At 40.9% G+C, this 24,475-nt stretch overlaps 1 protein-coding gene across 1 annotated transcript; it reads left to right on the forward strand.

Moving 5' to 3' along the window:
- The first annotated feature begins 3,042 nt into the window (after window positions 1-3,042).
- On the forward strand, window positions 3,043-22,891 carry dmtf1 (cyclin D binding myb-like transcription factor 1). Its single transcript, XM_013137325.3, has 16 exons — window positions 3,043-3,135; window positions 6,056-6,162; window positions 6,767-6,865; window positions 6,980-7,065; window positions 7,166-7,265; window positions 7,466-7,542; window positions 7,762-7,919; window positions 8,479-8,511; window positions 8,630-8,739; window positions 10,693-10,921; window positions 11,082-11,233; window positions 13,901-14,074; window positions 14,229-14,302; window positions 21,709-21,867; window positions 22,025-22,313; window positions 22,417-22,891. Exons 2-16 carry the CDS (start codon window positions 6,057-6,059, stop codon window positions 22,449-22,451), a joined length of 1,881 nt encoding a protein of 626 aa, XP_012992779.1. The 5' UTR covers window positions 3,043-3,135; window position 6,056; the 3' UTR covers window positions 22,452-22,891.
- The last annotated feature ends 1,584 nt before the right edge of the window (window positions 22,892-24,475 follow it).

A 24,475-nucleotide genomic window follows, 5' to 3' on the forward strand; every position in this document is an offset into this window, starting at 1 on the left:
TGGATGAAAAGATGACAAGAAGACTGGTCAGGGAGGCTTCCAAGAGGCCTACAGCAACATTAAAGGAACTGCAGGAATTTCTAGCAAGTACTGGCTGTGTGCTACATGTGACAACAATCTCCCGTATTCTTCATATGAATGGGCTATTGGGTAGGGTGGCAAGACGGAAGTCTTATCTTACAAAGAAAAACATCCAAGCCCAGCTGAAGTGTGCAAAAACAAACATCAAATTCCCCAAAAGCAAATGTGTTATGGTCTGATGAAACCATGCACATCACCCAAAGAACACCATACCCACAGTGAAGCATGGTGGTGGCAGCATCATGCTTTGGGGCTGTTTTTCTTCAGCTGGAACCGGGGCCTTAGTCAGGGTGGAGGGAATTATGAACAGTTCCAAAGTTCTGACATGATTTATTTTTGTCTCATTCTTTTACATCACAAGAACCTGGGTTAGGGGTGTGTAGACTTTATATCCACTGTAAGTCAGCAAAACAGTTCAAGAATGGGATGTGCATCATGTCCAGCACAAGAAGTTAAAAGATAGGCCACAATATTTTGTAGTTTGGAGCAAAGAATCACAGTTACAGTCTACAACAATAAAAGAATACAATAATAATAATACATACAAAATAATTTGTATGATCTTATATTTAGTTTTCATCTTCTGCCAGGATCTTTTTGCTAAAATTGGGTTTCATCTGTAGAATATGCTTGTTATCACATTATGAACTGAATAAAACACCCCTCCTGTATTGGCTATGCAACGGGCCACTGTGCAGTTATAATTGTGTCGTACTGTTAAGTGTTGTTAATGCAGTATTAACTGTTGTTGCTTGCTCTTTGGGGTTTTATGCTGGGTGTCTGTAAAAGCAGTTTGTAACAACTGCTGATGTTAAAAGGGCTTTATAAAAATAAATATAATTTTATTTGAAATTTGATACTGTAGGCTACTAAAATTTAGGTTGTAGGCTTGACAAATATTTGTATTAATAATCTCCCATATGTGTGCAGGCCTACAATAACTCATCAGTAAATCACATACATTCTACAAGACATTCATTTACACTCAGTTATTTTCTGCCAGGCATCCAATACGGCGTTGGCAGCAGCAGAGGAGTATTGAATCACTTTACTCCATAACAAATTCACACTGGCTTACATTGGACCTGTATGAGTTTAACCCTCCATTAATCATGTATGAAATTAATAACTAGTTTAAAGAAAAATTATGTTAAAAAATAAATAATTCTGAATGCCCTAAAGGATCTATTTGTGGTCCAATAATTTGTTCCCGTTGCAATGCTCGGCGCACAATGCAGACTCAGTCTTTAACTGGCTTTTTTACAAAGGGAAGGCCATGGTGACAGGATAGAATCTGACTAGTGGATGAAATCTGTGTTTATTCATTTGGACAGGATAAGATCCACTTAACCTAGCAGGTAGCAGGTTTGGTCCAAAGCATTGGTTTCTATAGTTTCTGAACAAAGCTATACTTCCTGCAAACAAGCAAGCAAGTTTATTTATTTAACACAATTCATACATTGAAGCAATTCAGTGTGCTACACAATGCTACACAATAACTTTCATTATCCAAAATCAGCAAATTGTTACATTTACACAGAAGTTATTCCTCTGATAGCACCAGAACTTGCATGGTAGAAAAATCTTTTAACGATTGGTAAAACATAGAAAAATCTAAATATAAATAAAAACAATAAAACATCATAATAATATAACATTGAATAAGAAAATAGAAATAGAATTAAAATAAAATAAGAACAACTGGTAGATTCCATTGTAGATTCCATGAGGAAGCTGTAAAGCTGCAAGGCTAACAGTGTGGTTATGTTTAAGCGCTCAGTCATAGGCGCGTGAAAAGATAAGTGTTTTTAACCTGGACTTAAAAATTGATATGTTTGGGGCACGTCTAAGATCTTCAGGTAGTTTATTCCAGTTTTGTACAGCATAAGTGCTAAACGCAGCTTCTCCATGTTTAGTTTGGACTCTGGGCTCTACTAGCTGGCCTGTGTTCATGGATCTAAGAGCCCTGTTCGGTTTATACTCTTCAAACATATCAGAAATGTATTTGGGGCCTAAACCATTCAGTGATTTTTGGACTAAAAGCACCACTTTAAAATCTGTTTTGTAACTGACTGGAAGCCAGCGCAAAGATTTAAGAACCAGAGTGATGTGCACTGTTCTCTTGGTCCTGGTTCTAGCAGCAGCATTCTGAATAAGCTGCAGCTGTTTTACAGTCTTTTTAGGGAGTCCAGTTAAGAGGCCATTACAGAAATCAACCCTACTAGAGACAAAAGCGTTGATGTGCTTCTCTTGGTCTTTTTGGGACACAAAGCCCTTGATTCTGACTATATTTTAAGATGAAAGAATGCTGTTTTGGTGACCGCTTTGATGTGACTGTTGAACGTGAGATCTATCGGAACACCAAGATTATGCACTTGGTCCCTGGTTTTTAGGGCCCGAGAATCCAGCTCTTTACTAATATGTTATTTTTGTTGCCAAACACAATAATATCTGTAGCTGAAAAAACAACGTTATCTTAAGTTCTGGTTTGACCAAGCTCGCTATGTGACAGATCTAGTTTTCTTGTGTACTCTGTAGAGGTCTTCACAGTCCCGAAGTCCAGAATAGCAGGGAGGCACAGAGCTACAATAGATCTGACCACACAGACCATCTCAGTACTCCCATTAATAATAACATGATATAGATTTGAAAAGAATTAAAACAGCTAAAACCACATTAGGGACTGCGAAGAGAAGGTCTACAGAGATCATAAAAACTAAACCTGTCTACAATAATTCTTCTCCCCAAAAGGGGTAATGGGGTGTATTCATTTCCCCTAAACAATATGTTGAAGTTGCAAATCGTTTTATCAAAATACGTTTCTATTGGACAGATGTAGGTAGGTTGCGCTCCGTTTAGTCAAACAAGACAAAAGGGGGCGGGACCTACCACAGTTTGTCCAATAAAAACTGTTAAATAAAACCATTAGCAACTCAAACATTTCCCAACAAAAACGTTTAGTTTGGAATGAATATACCCCTGCTACTGTTGTTCTCCATCCTGGCATTTGCCTCCATCCTGGTCTCTCCGAAGTGCCCGGACCAAAAACAGGAAGTAAGTAACAAAATCAAACCCTAAAATTCAGTTTCTGTTTGGGGCTCGATGTGATAAAATGACAGAGCTCATTGCAGACTACAGAACAAGCACAACACAGAATGCAGCACTGAAATATGTACCATACTGCGTATACACACAAGCTGCATTTTTCAGAACTAATATGGCGTCGAAGACTTTTCGTCTTCTTTCGATTAGCAGTAAGCTGGCGTGCTAGTTAGCTTGACAAGATATGGGAGAAGTTAACGAACGTATTTTAACACCGCGTTTCCGACCTCATAGTAGCATAGCACGCAATAATTGTTTAGTAGTTGCAAAGCTTCTGTATTGACTTTGACATAGTCTGAGTACCTGGATTGAAATAAACCTAAATAACTAGTTATATAGTGTTAAGCCAGAGTGCATTAGCTAGCAGACTAGCACCAAAGAAAAGGTGTAGCAATCTCCTGCTACTGCTATAGTTGGGGGCCTTCTTGGTTTGTTGTAGTGGCATTGAGTGAAATGTTAAGTATGACAGAACCTGGTTTCCGAAAATCATATTTCTATAGGCTGTTTCCCAACACTGAAATGACGTTTGAAAATGCCTTTCACTCACTGATTGACGCAGATCCCTTGAAAAAGCGTTATTTAATTCACACTTCGAAAAAAAGCTTAATAAATCTCTGAGCTGGCATGGCGAACCATCTTTTTATCTGTTCCTGAAGACCGTTAACCTTGATGGTCGAAGATAATTTCTGTAAATGACAATGTGTTCTAATTCAATTTAAATGGTATACAGTTTTTGGGGCTGGACGCCAGTTATTTTGTGGAATAGCTAACTAACTTTAAGATATGATTTGAAATCACTGATCAGTTATTTGTATTCTGTTAGTATCGACATATTTTCTAATTACTGTACTTAGCAAACATTTTCTTTGTTTTGGGAAACGCATGCTACATCTTCAGGTGTTGCATAAAATGGTAGTCGTTTAAACATTTGTGAAGTTCCTCTAGGCTTAGACTTACTCAAAACAAAACCAACTAGTTAGCTTAAATCTCTATCTATTCTCTACCGAGTTCCTCAACACCTCGTTTTATCTTATAATCGAATGATCAAAGTTAGCAGAATTTGTTACAAACAACACCAACATTCACCAACAGCCTATACTTGAAAAATATACTGAAAAATACTTGCTCTTATGTTTGTCATGTAAATTGCAATCCTTCAAGGGGGTTCTGCAATAACATGATTTCAAAATAAATTTGAATTGAATAAATCCACCATCAATTGTGCAGTTTGGTTGACACAACCTTCTCTATTGATTTTGAGATCTGCAATACGGACCTTGACACTCCAACTGTAATACATATCATGACCCTGCAACTGCAATACCTACTGTACCATGACCCTCCAACTGCAAAACCTACTGTACCGTGACCCTCCAACTGCAATACATACTGTACCCTGACCCTCCAACTGCAATACATTCTGTACCGTGACCCTCCAACTGCAATACGTACTGAACCATGCAATACATACAGTACTGTGACCCTCCAACTGCAATATATACCGTGAGCCTGCAACTGCAATATGTATCGTGACCCCCCCAATTGCAATATGTATCGTGACCCCCCCAATTGCAATATGTACCGTGACCCTCCAACTGCAATACGTACCGTGACCCTCCAACTGCAATACGTACCGTGACCCTCCAACTGCAATACGTACTGTACCGTGACCCTCCAACAGCAATACATACTGAACCATGACGCTCTTTTTGCGATATGTACCGTAACCCTCCAACTGCAATATGTTCCGTGACCCTCCAATTTCAATACGTACTGTACCATGACCCTCCAAACTGCAATATATACTGTGACCCCAAACTGCAATATATACTGAACAGCGACCCTTTAACTGCAATACGTAGCTTAACCCTCGAACTGCAATGTGTACCGAACCGTGACCCTCTAACTGTGATATGTATCGTGACCCCCCCAACTGCAATATGTATCGTGACCCCCCCAACTGCAATATGTATCGTGACCCCCCCAACTGCAATATGTATCGTGACCCCCCCCAACTGCAATATGTATCGTGACCCCCCCAACTGCAATATGTACCAAACTGTGACGCTCCAACTGCAATACGTACTGAACCATGCAATACATACAGTACCGTGACCCTCCAACTGCAATACGTACCGTGAACCTCCAACTGCGATACATATCGTGTCCCTCCAACTGCAATATGTACGTGACCCTCCAACCGCGATACATACCGTGACCCTCCAACTGCAATATGTACCGTAAACCCCCAACTGCAATACGTACCGAACTGTGACGCTCCAACTGCAATACGTACTGAACCATGCAATACATACAGTACCGTGACCCTCCAACTGCGATACCTATCGTGACCCTCCAATTGCAATATGCACCGTGACCCTCCAACTGCAATACGTACCGTGACCCTCCAACTGCAATACGTACCGTGACCCTCCAACTGCAATACGTACCGTGACCCTCCAACTGCAATACGTACCGTGACCCTCCAACTGCAATACGTACCGTGATACGTATTTTGCTGCTTCAAATTCAAGTGCTGCCATAGGCAGCTGCATTATCTTGCCTAATGGGAGGGTTGGCCCTGACCTGGAAACAATACCATTTAATTGCTTTGTTCAGGGTTTTGACATTGTTGTCTTGGGGATTAGGACCATCAACCTTTTGTATACTGGCCCAATGGTCTTGACCACTCAGCCTCTTGTCCTGTTTGGTATTCCTGGCATTCCTGTCCTTTGTGTCTTATAACCTTTTGTCCTGTTTCCTATATGCTTGTGTCCTACATGTTTGGTGTAATGCCATCTATGTTTGATATTGATGCATTTAAAATAAATACATGCTGTCAGTGAAGCTGTATTTTGTGCTTGTTTTTCAGTATGAGCACGAGGGAGGACGAGGAGACGGTGACTCTGGAGTCTGTTAGCTCTGTAACACTCTCCCAGGACAGCGATGGCAGCATCATACTACACTGTCCTCAGCATGGTAACACAGTCCTCGACGTGCTAACACACTGTCCTCAGCATGGTAACACAGTCCTCGGCGTGCTAACACACTGTCCTCAGCGTGGCAACACAGTCCTCGACGTGCTAACACACTGTCCTCAGCATGGTAACACAGTCCTCGACGCGCTAACACAGTCCCTCGACGCGCTAACACAGTCCCTCGACGCGCTAACACAGTCCATCGACGCGCTAACACAGTCCATCGACGCGCTAACACAGTCCATCGACGCGCTAACACACAGTCCATCGACGCGCTAACGCACACTTTCCTCGACGCGCTAACGCACACTGTCCTCGACGCGCTAACGCACACTGTCCTCGACGCGCTAACGCACACTGTCCTCGACGCGCTAACACACTGTCCTTCGACGCGGTAACGCACACTGTCCTCGACGCGGTAACGCACACTGTCCTTGACGCAGTAACGCACACTGTCCTCAACTTCACAACACACACTGTCCTCAACGTGGTAACACATACTGTCCTCAATGTGGTAACACACTGTTAAAGTATAATCCAAATACACACAGGACATTTGATGTTGGGTATGTATAACGTGTTCAGATCACTGTGTGTTTGCGTAGATGAAGACTCTGAGCCAATCCAGAAGAGACTGTGCCTGACCAGTGAGGTACAGACAGGGACAGACTCTACTCCTCAGTTCTCAGTGATCACCCTTCCCAGTGAGTTACACACACATTGTCCACATCTAGTTGAAAACACAACCGTCCCCAGTTAGTTGAACAAACTCTACCCTGAGTGTTGTGGGTTGCCTGACGAAGTGTGATGTCATGTAGTGTCCGAGAGAGATGAAAGCTTTGAGGTGACCATGACTGCCACATCTGACAGTGACATCACGGAAGGGGGTGTGGCCCAGATACAGGTACCCTGCTAACCCCTCCCACTACTCTTCTATGGGTGTGGCCAAACCTGTCCCCTTCCCATATTTCTCTGATGTGTTCATGTGACGTATGTTACTGTAGCTGCTGCAGAGGGAGGACACTCAGAACAGTGAAGAGATGTCTCCTGTCAGCCAGGCCTGGTTCACCACCAAGGAGGACAAAGACACGCTGGTTAACAAAGGTTAACACATTCATAACCAACTGTTCAGGTGTTTGGTTTGCACTGTGAACCCGACACTAGACAAAGCTAATGAAGGCTGTGATTGGTCATAATGCTAACGGGTGTGATTGGTCATAATGCTAACGGGTGTGATTGGTCATAATGCTAACGGGTGTGATTGGTCATAATGCTAACGGGTGTGATTGGTGGTGTGTGTACAGGCCATAAGTGGAAACAGGGCATGTGGTCAAAAGAGGAGATCGACCTCCTGATGAGCAACATCCAACAGTATGTAAAGGTACAGCACACATACACTCAAACACACACAGTCACATGCATGTGTTTTTCATTCTTTGTGGGGACCAGAAGCATGAGTCACAGTTTCCCCTATATACCAACCCAAAAGGCTAATCTTAACTTGAATCATAAACCGGACCTTAACCTCAAGTGAGTGAACCTAAAATTAACTTAAAATGTGTGTGTGCGTGTGTGTCTGTCCGTGTGTGTCTGTGCGCAGGGTCGGGGGATGGAGGACCCTGCTGAGATTATCTTTGAGATGTCGAAGGAGGAGCGTAAGGACTTCTATCGCAGTGTGGCCTGGGGTCTCAACAGGCCGCTCTTCGCTGTCTACCGACGAGTCCTTCGCATGTATGACAACCGCAACCATGTGGGAAAGTCAGTACACGGTCACACACACACATGGAGTCTGTCTGTCTGTCTGTGTGTGTGTCTCTGTCTGTGTGTCTCTCTGTCTGTCTGTCTGTGTGTGTGTGTCTGTCTGTCTGTTTGTATGTCTGTCTGTCTGTTTGTATGTCTGTCTGTGTCGGTCTGTGTGTCTCTCTGTCTGTGTGTGTGTCTGTGTCGGTCTGTGTGTCTCTCTGTCTGTGTTGGTCTGTGTGTCTCTCTGTCTGTGTCTGTCTGTTTGTCTGTCTGTCTGTGTGTTTGTTGTTCATTCTAAGTGTATGTTGTGCTGATGTGTAGTGTTTTTTTTATTATACATTTATTTAACCAGGTTAGTTGATTTGAGAACCAATTCTCATTTACAATAATGACTTTGGCAATGACATGAATACAAGACAACACTAGTTATACATAAATACTAATAACAACCCAATGTGTGATGGAATAGATAAGAGATTTGTGCTGATGTGTGTGTGTTTAGTGTGTATTTAGTGTAAGGTGTGTTCGTCTTCGGTGGTGTTTAGTGTTGTGTGGATCTGCTGTTATTTTGCAGGTACACTCCTGTGGAAATCGACAAACTGAAAGAGTGAGTATGACTTCACTTCCTGGTTTCACTTTCTCCTCCTAAAATGTTTGTTTACACTCAATATATGCTGCTGTGTGTGTGTGTGTGTGTGTGTGTGTGTGTGTGTGTGTGTGTGTAGGCTGAGGCAAAAGCATGGTAATGACTGGGCTACTATAGGAGCGGCTCTGGGCCGCAGTGCTTCATCTGTTAAAGACCGATGCCGACTCATGAAGGACACTTGCAACACAGGTCAGATACTCATATACCCCCTTATCAGCGAGTTTAGGGTTAGGGTGAGTTATGTGTTTATATGTAGGGAAATGGAGGAGAAGTGTGTTCTGTCAGACAGTATGTATGTGTGTATACACTCACCTAAAGGATTATTAGGAACACCTGTTCAATTTCTCATTAATGCAATTATCTAATCAACCAATCACATGGCAGTTGCTTCAATGCATTTAGGGGTGTGGTCCTGGTCAAGACAATCTCCTGAACTCCAAACTGAATGTCAAAATGGGAAAGAAAGGTGATTTAAGCAATTTTGAGTGTGGCGGGGTTGTTGGTGCCAGACGGGCCGGTCTGAGTATTTCACAATCTGCTCAGTTACTGGGATTTTCACGCACAACCATTTCTAGGGTTTACAAAGAATGGTGTGAATAGGGAAAAACATCCAATATGCGGCAGTCCTGTGGGCGAAAATGCCTTGTTGATGCTAGAAGTCAGAGGAGAATGGGCCAACTGATTCAAGCTGATAGAAGAGCAACTTTGACTGAAATAACCATTTGTTACAACCGAGGTATGCAGCAAAGCATTTGTGAAGCCACAACACGCACAATCTTGAGGTGGATGGGCTACAACAGCAGAAGACCCCACCGGGTACCACTCATCTCCACTACAAATAGGAAAAAGAGGCTACAATTTGCTCACCAAAATTGGACAGTTGAAGACTGGAAGAATGTTACCTGGTCTGATGAGTCTTGATTTCTGTTGAGACATTCAGATGGTAGAGTCAGAATTTGGTGTAAACAGAATGAGAACATGGATCCATCATGCCTTGTTACCACTGTGCAGGCTGCTGGTGGTGGTGTAATGGTGTGGGGGATGTTTTCTTGGCACACTTTAGGCCCCTTAGTGCCAATTGAACATCGTTTAAATGCCACGGCCTACCTGAGCATTGTTTCTGACCATGTCCATCTCTTTATGACTACCATGTACCATCCTCTGATGGCTACTTCCAGCAGGATAATGCCCCATGTCACAAAGCTCGAATCATTTCAAATTGGTTTCTTGAACATGACAATGAGTTCACTGTACTGAAATGGCCCCCACAGTCACCAGATCTCAACCCAATAGAGCATCTTTGGGATGTGGTGGAACGGGAGCTTCGTGCCCTGGATGTGCATCCCACAAATCTCCATCAACTGCAAGATGCTATCCTATCAATATGGGCCAACATTTCTAAAGAATGCTTTCAGCACCTTGTTGAATCAATGCCACGTAGAATTAAGGCAGTTCTGAAGGCGAAAGGGGGTCAAACACAGTATTAGTATGATGTTCCTAATAATCCTTTAAGTGAGTGTATGTAGGGAAGCGGAGGAGGAGTGTGCTCTGTCAGACTGTATGTATGTATGTATGTATGTATGTGTGTGTGTATATGTAGGGAAGTGGAGGAGGAGTGTGTTCTGTCAGACAGTGTGTATATGTGTATATGTAGGGAAGTGGAGTGAGGAGGAGGAGAAGCGCCTGTCAGACAGTGTGTATGTGTGTATATGTAGGGAAGTGGAGTGAGGAGGAGGAGAAGCGCCTGTCAGACAGTGTGTATGTGTGTATATGTAGGGAAGTGGAGTGAGGAGGAGGAGAAGCGCCTGTCAGACAGTGTGTATGTGTGTATATGTAGGGAAGTGGAGTGAGGAGGAGGAGAAGCGCCTGTCAGACAGTGTGTATGTGTGTATATGTAGGGAAGTGGAGTGAGGAGGAGGAGAAGCGCCTGTCAGACAGTGTGTATGTGTGTATATGTAGGGAAGTGGAGTGAGGAGGAGGAGAAGCGCCTGTCAGACAGTGTGTATGTGTGTATATGTAGGGAAGTGGAGTGAGGAGGAGGAGAAGCGCCTGTCAGACAGTGTGTATGTGTGTATATGTAGGGAAGTGGAGTGAGGAGGAGGAGAAGCGCCTGTCAGACAGTGTGTATGTGTGTATATGTAGGGAAGTGGAGTGAGGAGGAGGAGAAGCGCCTGTCAGACAGTGTGTATGCACTGGCGGGGGTGTGTCCTGGTCGTGCAGTGACAGGGGGTGTGTCCTGGGCGGCGGTGGCTGACCTGGTGGGAACGCGGTCTGAGAAACAGTGTCGCTCTAAATGGCTCAATTACCTGAACTGGAAGCAAAGTGGAGGAACAGAATGGACTAAGGACGATGACCTCAACTTAGTAAACAGGTATGGAGCGGGGGCGGGGTGGGGGAATATAAGACATTACCTATGTTGTTTGGGTGTGTGTCACAACTTTATTGCAATGTAATACATTATCTATGTCGTTTGTGTGTGTCTGTGCCATTATATTATTGAAATATAACACATCTATGTTGTTTGGGATCAGGATAGTGGAGCTGGATGTGGAGGATGAGAATGAGTTGAAGTGGGAGGAGCTGGCAGGGGGGTGGAGCAGCGTCCGCTCTCCTCAGTGGCTCCGATCTAAGTGGTGGGCCATCAAGAGACAAGTTGCCAATCACAAGGAGCTGCCATTCCAAGGTATGACCTCTAACCCACAAGTCATGCCTTGTACATTTTAACCCCCACCTCTAAACTTGTCATCTGTAATACCTAATCAGTACCCTTACAGGAACCCCACACCCTTAACAGTTGACATTAGCTGCAAAATAATACCTAACCAGTACTCATACAGTAACCCCAAACCTTTACCACTTGACATTATCTACAGTATAACAACTAACTAGTACTCGTACATTAACCCCATACCTTTAACACTTTACATTATCTACAGTTTAATACAGAACCAGTATTTGTACATTTACCCTAAACCTTTAACACTTTACATTATCTACAGTATAAGAGCTAACCAGTACTAGTACATAGGGCTGCCCTTATGATTATTTAAGCCAGATCGCAATTATTTTTATGACAACAATATTTTTGCACAATATTTAGATGCCAGAATCATATGTTTCTAAATAATGAAGTTTTATGCCAATGTTAGAAATGTCTCAACAAATACCGTTATGTCCATTTCAGTTAGGATGTCTAGCCCAGGGTATCAGTAGAGCGTTTGACAGCTCTGCGGTAAGTTATAGGTGCATGTAATTAAAATTTAAACACTAGCATTTGTAAAATATGTAAGTTTCTAATTAGATAATGCGCATTAAAATGCATTAATAGAAATATCTGTTGTCCCATTGCATATTTAGGCCTACATTTGAAAATACATTGAATCGTTTTGTACATGTTAAACTGAATTAAACAACTTAGCATTGAAACATGTCTTGCTACATTAGAAAGGCCTACATAATAGTTTTAGATTGAGCTATTTCAAATAACTAGCCTATAATAATGTGTAGCAGAGTGAGAGGTGAGAAGTTACGATGCACAGGAAAATTGTATTGATATTGGGTTAGGTTTAGGGTTAGGGTTAGAAAGGTGGCGGTAAAAAGCGGGAACACTACAAATCTGAAGAACCATCTCTGGACCACCATGTGTACTGTTAAACCTACACTATAATACACTATGCTAGTGGCATAAAATGAACAATATAGACAAAATCATTAATTGCAATTATTTGTGTGACAATTAATCGTCAACTAAAATGTCATAATCGTGACAGCTCTAATAGTACATTAACCCCACACTTTTAACACTTTACATTATCTACAGTATAATACAAACGTTAGCACGCTATGTAAAACGCAAAAAAAACTGAATGTAATAATGTGCAAATCATTCAAACTCTATAGAAAATAGTACAAAGACAACATATCAAATATTGAAACAGAGAAATGTTGTTTCTTTAAAAATATTTGCCCACTATGAATTTGATGACCGTAACACATTTTAAAAAACTGGGACTGGATCAACAAAAGACTGGAAAATTTGTGTAATACAAAAAAAACCATCCTGCAACAAATTAGGTTAATTGGCAACAGGTCAGTAACATGATTGGGTATAAAAAGAGCATCCCAGAGAGGATGAGACTGTCAGAAGTAAAGATGGGGAGGGGTTCACTACTCTGTGAAAGACTACATGGGCAAATAGTGTAACAATTTAAGAATATTTTTTCTTAATGTAAAATTGCAAAGAGTTTGGGGATCTTATCATCTATTGTACATCATCTTTAGAAGATTCACTGAAACCGTAGAAATCTGTAGGCAAGGGACAAGGCTGAAAACCAATATTGGATGACTGTGACATTCGGGGCCCTCAGACAGCACTGTATTAAAAACAGACACGATTCTGTAGTGGAAATCACTGCATGGGCTCAGGAACACTTCTGAAAACCATTGTCTGTGAACACAGTTTGTCGCTGCATCCAAAATGCAAGTTAAAACTCTACTATGCAAAGAAGATACCATGTATAAACAGGATCCAGAAATGCTGCTGCTTTCTCTGGGCCTGAGCTCATTAAAGATGGACTGAGTCGGAGTGGAGAACTGTCCTGTGGTCTGATGAATCAAAATCTAAAAATATTTTTGGGAATCATGAGTACCACGTCCTCCAGTCTAAAGAGGAGAGGTACCATCCAGCTTCTTATCAGCGCACAGTTCAAAAGCCAGCATTTGTGATGGTATGGTGGTGCATTAGTGCACATGGCATGGGTGACTTGCACAACTGTGAAGGCACTATCTTTTTCAGGGAAGGCATTGCTTATTTCAGCAAGACAATGCCAAACAACATTCTGCATGTATTACAACAGTATGGCTCTGTAGTAAAAGGGTCCGCAGTCCAGACCTATCACCCATTGAAAACATTTGGCGCATTATGAAATTACCTTTAACTGTTGATCAGCTGAAATCCTATATCAAGCAAGAATGGAAAAACATATTAAAAAACAGAGTATTGGTAAAAAAAGAGGTAATGCAACACACTGGTAAACATGCCCCTGTACCAAATTTTGAAATGTGTTGCTGGCATCAAATTCAAAATGGGCATGTATTTTTCCAAAATCAATAACATTTCTCAGTTTCAACATTTATGTTATCTTTGTTATATGTTCAATTAAATACAGGGATGAAAGTGTTCCAACTGTTTTGGAAATGGGGTTGTAACTAATCTCATTCAACCAGTACTCGTACATTAACCCTTCACCTTCGACACTTTACATTAGCTATAATACTTGTGTAAAGTCATTAAACAAAGTAATTGTGTTGTTGCTAATAATCTTGTGTGTGTGTGTGTGTGTGTGTGTAGTGTTACTGAAGGGTCTCCAGGAGCTCATGGAGACTCAGATTCCATTAGGGGTGGGCACCGGGACAGGTAGCTCCTCCCCCTCCCTCCAAATCCGAGTCACGCGATTGGAGGAATGTAGCTCTGCCCCCAACCCTGTCACAGCACTGCAGATCCCCTTGCAACTCACACAACTGGGTCAGTCACAGGTCTTTGATCGTGTCTCTGCCTGCCTGCCTGTGTCTCTCTTTATGGTTGGCTGTCTATGCATGTATATTTGTTTCTCTGTGTGTGTGTGTCTATTTGTCTGGGTGTATGTGTGGGTACTGATTCCCCTCTCTGTCTGCCTCAGATAGCGGTGGTACCACCGACACAGACACCATCACCCTGAACACTGCAGCACTGCACACCTTCCAGATCATACCTGTGAGTTTGCTAATTATACACTGCAGCACTGCACACATTCCAGATCATACCTGTCAGTTTACTAAGAATGCACTGCACACCTTCCAGATCATACCTGTAGGTTTACTAAGAATACAGTTTAACATATAATTTTAATATTACCTGTGAGTTTATTAATAACTCAGTACAACGGGTCATTTTAATATTACCAGTGAGTTTACTAGTAATACAGTGTAATATATACAGTTAGGTCTGGAAATAATTGGACACTGACACAAGTTTTATTTTTTCTCTTTACCAAAATATCTTCAAGTTACAGTTAAATAATGAATATGGGGTTAAAGTGCAGTCTCTCAACTTTAAAGATATTCACATCCAAATTGGAGGACGGGTTTAGGAAGTGTACTACTATTGATGATTAACCCATTTTAAGTCCAAAAAACTAGTTTGAATGCAACATTGTCAGTTTTGCATGGTCACATACTATTATTTACATAGACAGCTAAAAGCAAGCAAGCTGCAAGAAAAAAAAATGACAGTTACCAGATGATAATGATTTGAAACATCTTGAAATTTAATCAGGTGTTAAAAATATTTACCAACATAATTTTTGCGAAAACCTGCTGGAGCAGCTTCAAAAGTCACTGACTCAAAAAGCTTACTCAAATAAGGCAAATTCCAACCATTCGCTCTCAGATAGTGACACATTTCCCGGCCCTCTAGAGGGCATAATGTGTCATTTGCTTCCTCCGAAACAGTTCCATTATTGCAAGTCAAATTGTCAGTGAAATTGTAATTTGTCGATTCTACTATCATTCCAAAATACTGCTCTAATCTAGTTGGTTGGCAGGTGCTTCCTGTCCAAATCTTGAAGGCCTTGCAAGTTTTTGTCTACCCAGGGAAAATTCAGATTGCATATTATTTTGTATTTGTTTTTATAATATAATCTTAAGTTTACTACTAATATCAAATACATTATAACAAAAGTTTTCTTCTGAGTTTACAAATAATCATAGACAGTATTACATACAGTCGTGGCCAAAAGTTTTGAAACAGCCATAAGGCAAAAGTGATAACTAAGGGAAACAGAACATCGCCAGGAAACTCCCCAGACCTTAATCCCATTAAGAACTTGTGGTCAATCTTCAAGAGGCGGGTTGACAAACAAAGACCCACAAATTCTGACAAACTCCAAGCATTGATTATGCAAAAATGGGCTGCCATCAGTCAGGATGTGGCCCAGAAGTTAATTGACAGCATGCCAGGGCGGATGGCAGAAGTCTTGAAAAAGAAGGGTCAACACTGCAAATATTGACTTTTTGCATAAACTTCATGTAATTGTCAATAAAAGCCTTTGACACTGATGCAGCAGACTTTGTGAAAATGTATATTTGTGTCAGTCTCAAAACCTTTGGTCATGACTGTAAAAAATATTCAGACTAACGTTTTCTACATTGCGTTATGTTACAGCCTTATTCTGAAATTAAATCGTTTTTTCCTCATCAGTCAACACACAATATCTCATAATAACCAAACAATAACAGGTCTTTATAAATGTTTGCAAATGTATTAAAAAAATGTACTTTGTTGAAGCATCTTTGGAAACAATTATAGCCTTGATTCTTATTGGGTATCAATCAATCAAATGTATTTATAAAGCCATTTTTACAACAGCAGTTGTCACAAAGTGCTTTACAGAGACGCCCGGCCTTAAACCCCAAGGAGCAAACAACAGTAGTGTTGGATTTCAGTGGCTAGGAAAAACTCCCTAAGAAGGCCGAATTTTAGGAAGAAACCTAGAGAGGACCCAGGCTCAGAGGGGTGACCAGTCCTCTTCTGGCTGTGCTGGGTGAGATATGTAGAGTCCAATTAGAATAATAAATACATTTCTCTGGGCTAAATCCAGAGTCTATTTGATTATAGACTAGGTCAAAAGTATGACCAGGTGGACAAGGACAGGGACAGCAACGGGCCCCCCAAACCAGGTACTCCGCAGGTGTAGACCAGGACCTCATCTCCTAAAATTTAAAACTGGAGGAGACTGAGAAAAGTTAGAAAGTGCATTCCTCATATCCCCCAGCACAATAATACAGCAGCGTAACACCTTGGAACTGAGACAGGGGGTCCGGCAACACTGTGGCCCTACCCGGGGGAGGCCCCTTCACGCCCCCGGGCCAGGCTACACCTAATTACAAACCGTGCTGTAGAGATGAGATGAGTAGACACTTGAAAGTTTGCACTGAGTTTGCATTTCTAACCTTATTTGGCAGATCATTCCACAGTAGTGGAGCTCTATGAGAAAAGGCCCTGCCGCCAGCTGTTTGTTTAGAAATTCTAGGTACAATTAAAAGGCCTGCATCTTGCGATTGTAGGTTACGTGTAGGTATGTATGGCTGGATCATTTCATCAAGGTAAATAGGAGCAAGTCCATGTATTGATTTATAGGTTAAAAGTAAAACCTTAAAATCAGCCCTAAACCTAACAGGCAGCCAGTATAAGGACGCTAGGACAGGAGTAATGTGTTAAAAAAAATTTGTTCTAGTTCGGATTCTAGCAGCCGTGTGCAGCACTAATTTAAGTTTATTTATTAATTTGTCTGGATAACCAGAGAGAAGAGCATTGCAGTAATCTAGTCTAGAAGTAACGAAAGCATGGATACATTTTTCTGCATCAGTTTTGGATAGAAAGTTTCAAATTTTTGCAATGTTTCGAAGATGAAAATAAGCAACTCTTGAGACATATTTTATGTTTTTCAAAGGAGAGGTCAGGGTCAAGGGTAACGCCAAGGTTTTTTACAGTTTTTTGGGATACGACCATACAGCCGTCGAGGTTCACAGTGAGATCTGCTAACAACGCTCTTTGTTTTTTGGGTCCTAAAATGAGCATTTCTGTTTTCCTTGAGTTTAAGAGCAAGAAATTCTCTGTCATCCACTTCCTAATATCTGAAACGCATGCTTCCAAAGTAGCTAATTTAGGGGCTTCTCCATGCTTCATTGAAATATAACTGTGTGTCATCAGCATAACAGTGAAAGTTAACATTGTGATTTCGGATTACATCGCCCAGAGGGAGCATATATAGTGAGAACAATAATGGGCCCGGAACCGAGCCTTGAGGAACACCAAAGCATACCTTTGACTTGTCAGAGGATATGCCATCCACACTAACAAACTGATATCTTTCAGATAAATAAGATTTAAACCAGGCTAGAACATGTCCACATAGCCCAATATGGGTTTCCAGTCTCTCTAAGAGAAGGGAGTGATCAATAGTGTCAAAAGCAGCACTAAGGTCAAGAAGCAACAGGACGGATGCGGAACCTTTGTCTGAGGCCATTAGAAGGTCATTTGTTACCTTCACGAGTGCAGTCTCAGTACTATGATGGGATCTGAAACCGGACTGGAGTATTTCATAAATGTTTTTTGTCTTTAGGAAGGCATTCAGTTGTTGGGAAACACATTTTTCAAAGATTTTTGAGAGGAATGGGAGGGTCGATATTGGCCTATAATTGTTTAATATGTTGGGATCCAGATTAGATTTTTTTAGAAGAAGCTTAATTTCCGCTATTTTTTGTGAGTTTGGTACACATCTGGAGGAAAGGGAGCAATTTATTATGTTCAAAATTGGCTGACCTAGCACAGGAAAAAGCTCCTAATTTTGTTGGAATCGGGTCTAGCTGACAGTTTGTGGGTTTAGAACTCATTACAAATTTAGTAAATGTGTTGAGCGATATGGTATCACAAAATTCAAGTGTCCTCATTGACACCTGGTCAGGGAGGTTCAGGACATTTTTAGGACAACTGAGATTTTGAGGACCATAACTATTTAAGGAGGAGTCAGTTATTTGTTTTCTAATGGTGATGATCTTTTCATCAAAGTAGTTCATGTATTCATTACTACAAGGTATCATGCTACAAGCTTGGAACACCTGTTATTGCTGCACTTTCACACATCCAAATGCACTGCATAATTATTACCTCTAAGTTTAGTGCTTAGATTGTATGCAGTGGCTTCTAAAAGTATTAAGTCATCTTTATTTTTTCCACAATTTGTTGTGTTGTAGACATAATGTGTGATTGATTAAATATGTGTTTTATGCCGTCAATGTACACAATTCCCCATGAGAAATAAAAAAACAAATTTTTTTTTACTTCAACATCTCCTGTACATTAGTATTCAGGTGATTGACCATGATACTCCACATGGAGCTCAGATGCCTCCTGTATCCTTTGATCATCAGTAAGCTGCAACGCTGCTGCCTGTTGTTTTAAAGGTCCCCTGACATGAAATTTTCATTTTGTGAAGTTTTTTAACATTAATATGAGTTCACCTAGCCTATATATGGTCCCAAATTTTCAAAAAATTCCATTCGGTGTAAATTGAGCATTTTCTATCTTTCTCTGACTTGGAGAAAACAGAGAATCAAACAGGCTGATCTGGACCCGTCTCTTTGTGACGTCGCAAGGAGAAATTGTTAACTCCCATGGTAACTTCCCTTTTTCTGCTTTGCCCGCCCAGAGAAAGAATTTAAATAGAGCCAGGTGTGAGGCACACATGTGTGTGAGCGCGACTTCAATTTGTCTACGCGACGAGGAGGGGCATCATGGCTTTTGAGCGAAGGAAACACAATAATTGCTCAGTAATAGGATGTAGAGATGAGCAACGAAGCCTTTTTTTACTTCCTTCGTACATGCCACAGAAGAACCAGTGGAATGATTTCATTTTCTCCGGAAAAGCGCAGACACAGCTTCCCAAAGTTTTGCATGTCTGTGGCAAACATTTCACCGACGACTATGTACATAATGTTACACAACAAAATGATTTACTCCTGCGCGCACATAAATATATAGGCTTTATATATCTTGTGTAACGTGACTTCATGATATGAAGGGAGAATTTTTACATTTAAAAAAAACCCTCTTCTCTAAACTAGAATATTTACTGATATAGATGCTAACACAGCTTTAAAATCATCACATATCAGAGAAACATGAAAAGGCAAAAGCAGATTAGCTTTAGCTTTAACTTACATGATAATCAGACATCCTAACAAAGTATCATATAGACATAATATTTTTAACTAACCATTCGGAAACATCCTTCTTCATCCGTTGCTTCTCCATCTGGATCGGATTCTGGGTCAAACTGAAATGCTTCAATGTGTCTTCGTGCCATTGCAATATGATCCAGACATACCGGTAAACATGCACGTTACCTTTGCCGCAAGATAGTAAAGGCCACGCCCACCCACCACCTTGCCCCGCCTTTTTCATCCTCATTAAAATTTAAAGTCACAGACACCAATACGGGCCGTTTGAAGGAAGCTCATTCTGTGACTGTATTGTAGTGGCTATAATTCTGCAGCAAGGCTGAATTTTTGAAAAAAGATTTCAGATACAGTACTAGGGACCACTATGGCCTATATTAAAGCCTACAAAAAGTAGCATGTCATGGGACCTTTAAGTGTTTCCATGACGTCCACCGGAGCACCATATTTGTCCTTGTTAGGTGTAGGGTTGGGTGTGAAGAACCGGTTCCAAGTTTTGGAACCATGGATTAGAAAAGACACGTTCATTTCGATTCTACTTGCATTTCAGTTGCGCATTTTACAATCCATAAAAGTTCCACTTATTTGCCATCACCTGCTACGCGGACGGCGGACCTAATGTCACGTAATTTCTGGAAGTACGTCAACAAATCAAGCATGTGGGAACTGAGAAGACACTTCTGTTTATATCCTTTACCATAGCTGACCACAGTAAACGCTCGCAAGTTTGGCTTAGCTTCTCATATTTTTTTTATGACACATCAAAATGTAAGACTGTAAGGGAGGAAGCACTTGCAATGTGATGAAGCATTTACTTCAACACGGCGTGAATTTGAAGGAATGCATGGTGTTCGATGTGTCTCCCAGTTACAGCCAATAACGTCCCAGATACAGCTAACAGTAGCTCAAGCTCAGGTACACCAAACACAGTAGGGTTGTCAATCTTCCTATATAATCCCATTCGAATTGCATTCCTTATTATTTTTAGGGTTAATATTAGTTATATTCGAATAATAATCCTCAAATTTAGCTCATCAACTTATTGTCACTCAGACATCAATAGCAACCACAGCGAGTTAGCCAACGTGAAGGGTACTGATTGGTGGCCAGCACACTTTACAATACTAACGTACATGGACAACAAGCTATCATCTCTCTCTCATCTTCATCCGCTTATCCGGTATCGGGCCGCGGGGACAGCAGCTCCAGCAGTTTACTATCATATATATCATAATTATTATTGTATTATATATATAACTCACCAACTGGTCAGTGGGAAAATAAATGTAATCTAGACAGTTTTCTTGTAATTTCTTTCTTTAAAACTAGTTAATGTTACTATCACAGTAACACAGTAACTGAGCTAGACAATGTCATGTATCCCTCGGCTTCATTCTCTCCGTTCTCTCTACATTCTCAGATGAGCTGACAGAGGTTTTGCTTTGAAATTGTTTTTGTTTTTCATATATTGATCATATTTTATTTATTTTTTATAAATGAAGGGAAAAAGAATCCTGTCACCATTGACAGTTGACTGATTATAGCCTAAATGTGCAAAGAATAAAAGTTTGACAAATTTTACTTCTTGAAATATGTTACATTTATTCTCATCCAAAAATACTGGAATCAGAACCAGGATTTGATCAGCAGAATCGTAATTGATGAATGATAACCAACCCTAGTTAGGTGTTAAGGACCACAGGCTCCTCAGATCAAATAATTGTCTTCCACTTGGCCCCAGTCTCCTAGATGCCTTCTGGAAAACTTTGATGATTGCATGTTCTAGATTGATTCACAGTGGTCCCATATTCTCTCCATATCTTAACAATGGGCTTGAATGTGCTCTGGGTAATATTCAATGCCCTGGACATGTTCTTATATCATACTCCTGATTGGTGCCTTTGAAGAACCTTATTTCATATTTGCTTAGAATGTTCCTTCGTCCTCATAATGTAGTTTTTAGAAATGTTACTAACCAACTGTGGGACCCTCAGGAACAGCTGTATTTAATCTAAAGTTATGTGAAATACCTTCGTTTTACACAGATTGGACTGTAATTATTCAATTAATTTTGTGATTTCTAAAGAAAGTTTGTTGTGCCACAGCTCATTAAGGTGTCATAGCAAACGGGGTCAATACTGATGCAATCAATTATTTTTCCTATTTTACACATTTCTTCTGTAACTGTAACCCTAGCAACCTTTAGTTAATGGTCAGATGCTCCTAATTGTTAGGCTTCCTGTCAACCCATATACTAACCTGTAGAAATGATGGCTACATCATTAATAAATAATGGATAATGCTAATAAGTATGTTTTTATCGCTCAGCAAATTGTATGTATTTTTCACGACTGTTGCCAATACAATAACCTGTGTGTGTAGTCTTTCCATCTGCAGCCTACTGGGACTCCAGGGACGTACTTTTTGCAGACAGCAGCTAATCAGAACTTGCCGCTTGGCCTCACAACCAATCCCACTGTTACACTGACCGCTAGCTCCTCCCCCTCTTCTCCAGAACACATCATCCTCCACAGCCTCTCAGTAAGTGTCTGTTAGTCATTTAGTCATTCTATCTGGAAATAAAATTGCATAAAAAACAATTATTAAATGGCAAGAAGACCATTTAAGTTACTGCAAAATGAGCAAATTGACTTGAAAAAAGGAAGTACGAATTGCATTTTTTGTGTTTGTATGTCAGACGGAGGATCTCTGTTCGAGTGACGTCATCATTCAGACAGTCACCTCTGATCACGCCTCTTCAGAGCCTCTTGGCCAATCCCAGCTGGTTGTGGAGACGCAGGGGGAAGAGCCAGAACATTTTCTGATTAGTTCAGAAGGTGGAGCCATCAAGACTCAGGAACAAATGACAGACAGAATCACTACCAAAGTGCTGGGCTCTCCCTGCCACAAAGAACAGGTGGATTCTGGAACAGTGGAGGGGGCAGTGCTTATTGTTTCATCTACAAACATCAGTAGCACACTGACAGGTACACACACACATTCATACACTGTATTTCTCTAACTCTCACTACATATCTTTATCTCACTCTCTCTTTTATGTTCTCTATCATCCTCTCTTATGTCCTGTAGATCCGATTCTAGAGAACCAGGAAGGCTCGGATTGAGATTGATGGCATCACAGATTAAGCCAATCAAACAGAGGAGTGGTCATTATTTATGATTGGCTCAACTAGCTAATGCGCCCCTCTACTTTAAAAGCTCTTTGGTCCAAGGTGACTGAGATATCATCTTAACCCCCTGTGGAGTGTGGTCCGACCGTGACGGATGTCTGTGTCTGTGTGACAGAAGTCATTTCTGAAGACATATCTGTAGTTCTGGCTGTGCTACCTGGCCTAAGAAAAGCTGTGTATAGACAAACAGACCAAGTCTGACCTATTTGCATCAGTCAGTCTGTTGTCCAATCAGATCACCTCTGAAAAAGATCTGACATGAACATGTGTTTATTGGTCACAAGCCCAGTACTGTAAATGCAGCTGTATAGTTTCTGTTGTAGCTGGCTACTGACATTTAGTTTATTTATTGTGAAATAAAAAGTGAGAAAGTTTCTGCCGTCTCTCTCTTCCTAACTTTTAGACAGTTGTGGACAATAACTTGTTGTGCTCTGATATGGTTGGAATTACTTAACTGTTCCAGAGATTAGTTACAAATATTAACCAAAAAAAGTAAATGGATAAATAATGTCTGGATGCAGAAAATGTATAAATCTTCCATAATCATCAATTAGGCCTTTATGGTAGAGTGGCTGGACGGAAGGTAACTAGTTCAAACAGGTGCAGTTAATACTAACATGTCTGTGAGAGACAGAATTCTTACTGGTTGGTAGGTGATCAAATACTTATGTCATTCAATAAAATGCAAAATAATTATTTAAAAATCATAGAATGTGATTTTCTGGATTCTTTTTTTTGATTCCGTCTCTCACAGTTGAAGTTTACCTATGATAAAAATTACGGCAGTGTATCAAATACTTGTTCTCCCCACTGTACACTATTTAACTGTAAAATTGTGAAGTTGGCGTCAGATATCATGAAATCTCCTAAAAAGACATACATATTGTAGACACAATGACACAAATGGCTTTGTATGAAATGGATCTTAATTCACGGAGTGTTATTAAACAAAATGACTGCTCTGTGAAAGTCTCCCTTGGTTTGCTGACATTGAGCTCACATTGGAGTATATAGTTTGTTTTGGCCGGCTTCAAACTGGAGCCTTGGAGGCTGGAGGCCGGAGCTGATTCTGAAAGGGAGATAAGCTGGGCGCTTCATAACTAGGGCATCTGGTCTCCAGTGACCTGGTCCTCTGCCTTTGGCAAACATATCATTTTTATTGTGGCCCCAGACAGTTTGAAAAGCCAGCACTAGCAAAGCCCACTGTAATGATATTGCTAATTCCTGGACTAGGGATTGAACACAAACAAATAAGTGTTTGGTATTCCTTTGTTTTTCTTACCGTTTGCGTATCTAGCTGCTTGTACATTGATTCCTGTCAGTAATGGTTGGTACTCAGACTGCCCTCAGCAGATCATTTCACCGTTATAACTGGAAAAGGCCCTTTTATAATATTTTAGATAGAGGGAAGAGTTTTTGCTTAAAGACCAAGAGGTGGATATCAAACCCACTCTGCAATAGTATATGTGCACCAGAGGCGCACAGGCCTAGACTTCTGGACTACCAAAGGAAAAAACTCTTGAGGACACCATAACCAAACTGTTAGGACTGAATGCCAAGCACTATGTCTGGTGAAAAGAAGGCCCCCCTCTTCTGGGTGATCAGCACAGTAAATCTCTTCTGTCCAGCCCAATTGTAGAACCTGGACCCCCCGAAACTTAGACTGAGTACGTGCCAATTTTCAAAAGTTTTGAAACCTTTCTAAAGAATGTGAAAACCAAACATGTTGTCTTTAACTACGGCTTGTAATTTTTGCCGGATCGTGTAAGCGGTTAATGTACGTTTAATATGCAGGAACAGAGTACTGGCCAATTCTCTCAACAAAGCTGGCAGTGTCTCATAAATAGCTGCTCTTAAAATCCCCCCATCACTTCTACTCACAGCACAGCCGAACTAGGACTAACTTTGCTTATATCCACATTGGCAGGTTTATTTACCACTGTGTTGCATGGTTGTCC

This window comes from Esox lucius, chromosome 14 (genome assembly GCF_011004845.1).
Source record: "Esox lucius isolate fEsoLuc1 chromosome 14, fEsoLuc1.pri, whole genome shotgun sequence".
NCBI classification, from domain to species: domain Eukaryota; kingdom Metazoa; phylum Chordata; class Actinopteri; order Esociformes; family Esocidae; genus Esox; species Esox lucius.

Bases quoted from the DNA above. Each gene is read 5' to 3' on its own strand.
- dmtf1 (XM_013137325.3), top strand. From the start codon at position 6,057: ATGAGCACGAGGGAGGACGAGGAGACGGTGACTCTGGAGTCTGTTAGC. The intron at 6,163-6,766 runs GTAACACAGTCC...GTGTTTGCGTAG, and splicing joins ACTACACTGTCCTCAGCATG to ATGAAGACTCTGAGCCAATC. The intron at 10,922-11,081 runs GTATGGAGCGGG...GTTTGGGATCAG, and splicing joins GACCTCAACTTAGTAAACAG to GATAGTGGAGCTGGATGTGG.